Source organism: Otolemur garnettii, unplaced genomic scaffold, assembly GCF_000181295.1.
Source record: "Otolemur garnettii isolate 467f Iridium unplaced genomic scaffold, OtoGar3 scaffold00172, whole genome shotgun sequence".
NCBI lineage: Eukaryota > Metazoa > Chordata > Mammalia > Primates > Galagidae > Otolemur > Otolemur garnettii.
In genome coordinates, this window is record NW_003852567.1 from 2,996,762 (window position 1) to 3,001,596 (window position 4,835).

Sequence of the window (4,835 nt, forward strand, 5' to 3'; positions counted from 1 at the left end):
TTGGTTGCAGCCGTCATTGTTGTTTTGGCAGGTCCGGGCTGGGGATTCGACCCCGCCACCTTAGGTGTACGTGGCTGGCGCCTTAGCCGGTTGAGCTATAGGCGCCAAGCCAGTAAGACTATCTCTTAAAAAAAAAGAAAAAAGAAATGAAGTCTCGCTATGTTGCCCAGATGGCCACAGTAATCCCCTCTCAGCTTGGTTTCCCAAAATGCTAGAATTATAGGTGTGAGCTACCACATACAGCCAATTCTCAAATATTCTTAAGTACTTTATAACTTACCTTAAATTCGATGATTAGGCGACCCTTTTCATATGGTCTACGATAAATTGGCATGCCTTCATTTAGCACACACTTGATATCTCCATGCTTGACAATCTGACCTAGAAACAAAAAAGCCAAGCTATTCCTATTACATTCAAATTTTTACAAGGCAGAGAAATTATAGAACAAAGGAGTATCCTAGCTCACTGATAGGAGTAAATTTGTGTGGTGAAACAAGTCCACCACCTTCTCTCATATATGGGTTTTCCAGGGGCTGCCAAAAAAGAGCCAAGACCTATGACTTCACCTCAGCCTGAAGGGCATATAATCAAGAAAGAAAAACATCTTGTTTTTCTTTCAGTGCCTGTACTATGTAATTATCAGGAGATAAGGAAAACACTAAAGACAAACTCATCTAGTTACCATACCTGGATGAGAGGTGATGACTATGGTTCGACTGTCAAGAGTAGATATTGGCTTTTGGAAACCACACAATGCTTCAACCAGCTGTATGTCCATACACATGCAAAGGTCTTCTCCTCGTCTGTATCAATGCAAATATGACAAATATTTATGTTTCTAACACCAGCGATTACATGTACTAAAGTAATTGTGCTTTCACAAAGACACCCATTCTTCCCATATTCTAAAAATAAAACAGCTGAGAACTGGGAAGTTTTTTTTTCTTTTTTCTTTTTTGAGACAGAGCCTCAAGCTGTCCCCCTGGGTAGAGTGCCGTGACATCACAGCTCACAGCAACTTCCAACTCCTGGGCTCAAGTGAGTCTCCTGTCTCCGTCTCCCAAGTAGCTGGGACCACAGGCGCCAGCCACAATGCCTGGTTATTTTTTGGTTGCAGCTATCATTGTTGTTTGGTGGGCCCGGGCTAGATTTGAACCTGCCACCTTATGTGTATGTGGCTGGCGCCGAGCGGAACTTTTTTTTTCTTAGATAGTCTTTGTCTCTGTAGAATGCCATGGCGTCACAGCTCACAGCAACCTCAAATTTTTGGGCTTAAGTGATTTTTTTACCTTAGCCTCCGGAGTAGCTGGGACTACAGGCACCTGCCACAATGCCCAGCTAGTTTTAGAGATGAGGTGGTCATCATTCCTGAATTACTTCCTTACCTAATTTTATTTAGTTATTTTTCAGACAGTTTCACCATGTTGCCCTTGGTAGATAGCCATGGCATCATAGCTCACAGCAACCTCAAACAATCCTCTTGCCTCAGCCTCTAGAGTAGGTAGGACTACAGGTACCTGCTACAACATGCCTATTCTTTTTTTTTTTTTTTGAGACAGAGCCTCAAGCTGTCCCCCTGGGTAGAGTGCTGTGGCATCACAGCTCACAGCAACCTCCAACTCCTAGGTTGAGCTTAAGCAAGTCTACTGCCTCAGCCTCCCACGTAGCTGGGACCACAGGCACCCTCCACAATGCCTGGCTATTTTTTGGTTGCAGCTGTCATTGTTGTTTTGGTGGGCCCAGGCTGGATTCAAACCCGCCACCTCAGGTGTATGTGGCTGGTGCCAAGCCACAACATGCCTATTTTTAGAGAAGAGATCTTGCTCAGGCTGGTCTTGAACTCCTGAGTTTAAGTAATCCACCCTTCTCAGTGGCCTTCCAGAGTGCTAGGATTATAGGCATGAGCCAGTGTGCCCAGCCTCCTTATCTAATTTTAAATTTTATTTATCACAAGGGGGAAAAATAAATTCTCTTTAAAGTGATGTTCAAAGAAAACAAACATGTATTAGGGCTAAAGGACATTATAGTGTAAGCGAAACAAACCTGAGTTGTTTATGCAGATTTGCCTGCATAATCTAGGACCCAAAGACAAAATCAAGTAATGAGCATATAACCAATTTCAAGGGACAGTTAACATTTTCTTTTCCCAACAAAAAGCACAAACTTAATGATGTACATAAATACTATAGTGCCCAGCACACTGTCAGGGAACATAATCTTCAGTTCACTTCTTCCTTCTAATGTTTGACCTTCCTCTTTTTCAGTCCCCCCACCTTTTTTTTTTCTTAGAGATAAGAGTCTCATTTTGTTGCCCTCAGTAGAGTGTTGTGGCATCCAGCTCACAGAAACCTCCAGCTCTTGGGCTTAGGTGATTCTCTTGCCTCAACCTCCCAAGTAGCTGGGAGTACAGGCACCTCTCACAACACCCGGCTATGTTTTTGTTGCAGTTTGGCCAGGGCCGGGTTCGAACCCCCCACCCTCAGTATATGGGCTGGCGCCCTACTCACTGAGTCAGAGGCACCGCCCTTCAAATCCATATTAATAAAACATCTTTAATCAGGATTATTCCTCTTTCAAATGACAGCATCAAAATCCTGAGCTTGATAGCATTTCCACTTATTTTAATATACTTAAGAAATGGCTCGGCACCTGTGGCTCAAGTGGCTAAGGTGCCAGCCACATACACCCAAGGTAGCGGGTTCGAATCCAGCCCGGGCCCGTCAAAACAACAATGGCTGCAGCCAAAAAATAGCCAGGTGTTGTGGCGGACGCCTGTGGTCCCAACTACTTGGGAGGCTGAGGCAGGAGACTCACTTGAGCCCAGGAGTTGGAGGTTGCTGTGAGCTTTGATGCCACAGCACTCTACTCAGGGGGATAGCTTGAGGCTCTGTCTCAAAAAAAAGAAAAAAGAAAAAAATATATATATACTTAAATATACATTCTAAATTGGTTCCTTCAACCCTACTTCCCATATGTTTTGCTATAAGCCAGATAGTATTTAAAAGAAATACTCAGTGTGAACCATCATTCTTTCTTATGTGTCAGTGTATAGGTTCATCTCTGAATTAAATTACTTCATAGCAGTAAACTTGAATTTCTATCAGAAAGATTAAGTCCTAATTGTAGTTTCTTTCTTTTTGAGACAGAGCCTTAAGCTGTCCCCCTGGGTAGAGTGCTGTAGCATCACAGCTCAAAGCAACTGCCAACTCCTGGGCTCAAATGATTCTCTTGCCTCTGCCACTCAAGTAGCTGGGACTACAAGCGCCCGCCACATCACCTGGCTAGTTTTTGGTTGCAGCCATCATTGTTGTTTGGCGGGCCCAGGCTGGATTTGAACCCACCAGCTCAAGTGTATGTGGCTGGCACCTTAGCCACTTGAGCTATAGGCACCGAGCCCCAACTGTAGCTTCTTAAAGAGATGGTTTGGACATTTACCACTAAAAGCAATTTACCTAGGCTGAGTGAGGTGGCTCACACCTACAATGCTAGCCCTCTGGGAGGCTGAAGTGGTTGGACTCCTTGACCTCAGGAGTTTGAGACTAGCCTCCTATAGTAGATACGGCGCCAGCCAGATGTACTGAGGGTGGTAGGTTTGAGCCTGGCCCGGGCTGGCTAAACAGCTAAACTGCAACAACAACAACAAAAAATAGCCAGGGGTTGGGGTAGGCACCTGTAGTCCCAGCTACTTGGGAGGCTAAGGCAAGAGAATTGCTTAATAAGCCCAGGAGTTTGAGGTTGCCGTGAGCTGCAACGCCACAGCACCCTACCCAGGGGAACATAATGAGACTCTATCTCAAAAAAGAGTGAGTTTCTACTAAAAATAGAAAAGACTAGCTGGATGTTGTGGTGGGCACCTGTAGTCCCACTTACTTAGGAGGCTAAGGCAAGAAGATCATTTGAGCCTAGAAGTTTGAGGTTGCTATGAGCTGTGGTTATGCCACAGGATTCTACCCAGGCCTGCAGATTGAGTCTTTCTTAAAAAAAACAAACAAAAAACCCCCAAAAAACTGGTGAAAGCTTTATGACACTTTACCTGTTTATACAAAGATTGTAAGTAAAAAAAATCTGTTCAGGGATGTTTCTGTCAGCCACTTCCTACCTGTTCATATTTACGTATAACATCTCTTAAATCAAATATACTTCCCAAGTTCTAGATTAGGTAACAATCTGAGTAGAAAAAACTAAAATCTGATCCGACTTATTTTCAGCCTCTTTTACAATCAAAACAATGGTTAATACAACCTTTTACAAAGTATGTTATACATAATTTAACTTTCTTGCTATGCCTTCCTAAGGTATTTCCAGGAATTATGTTCTCAGAGTGATGGAAAACTCATTAAAAACAAAACAAAACCCCCCACCAAATCAATAATTCAGGTATACAAGTCAGTATGAGTGGTTGATTAAAGTCTTTACCGAGTAAAAACAGCATGGTCCTTCTGATCTAACACAATGATAATATCTCCTGGCTCCAATCCTGGTTCTTGGTCTCCTTCACCATGGAATGTTATCTTCTGGCCATCTTTCATGCCTAAAAACAAGAGATTCATTTTGTGCTCTCATTTAATATTCCACTAAGGTCAGAATCATAAATCGTACATACAGATCTGTTTGCACATTCATAAAAAATGATGTCACAGTCTCTATGGATGCCAAAATCACAGAAATAACTAAAAAAAGCCCACTACAGAAATAAGTTTAATAATGTTCCTAAGTCTCAACTTTCCTACAGAGACCTCATTAGGACTTTTAACAGGATTGATTAAGTCTATGCTGGCAACAATAAGTGATCAGGAAACACCATAACCAATAAATGTTAACTATTTTCTTTT

At 42.7% G+C, this 4,835-nt stretch overlaps 1 protein-coding gene across 1 annotated transcript in view; it reads right to left on the bottom strand.

Annotated features, from left to right (window-relative positions):
- Window positions 1-167: 167 nt before the first annotated feature.
- Window positions 168-4,835, bottom strand: part of DNAJA1 (DnaJ heat shock protein family (Hsp40) member A1) — a 14,280-nt gene continuing 9,612 nt past the window's right edge. Inside the window, exons 6-8 of the mRNA XM_012811656.2 lie at window positions 4,420-4,534; window positions 691-806; window positions 168-381 (exon numbers count right to left, since the gene is read on the bottom strand). Coding sequence (XP_012667110.1) covers window positions 251-381; window positions 691-806; window positions 4,420-4,534 — 362 coding nt within the window. The 3' untranslated portion in view covers window positions 168-250. The remainder of the gene's footprint in view (window positions 382-690; window positions 807-4,419; window positions 4,535-4,835) is intronic.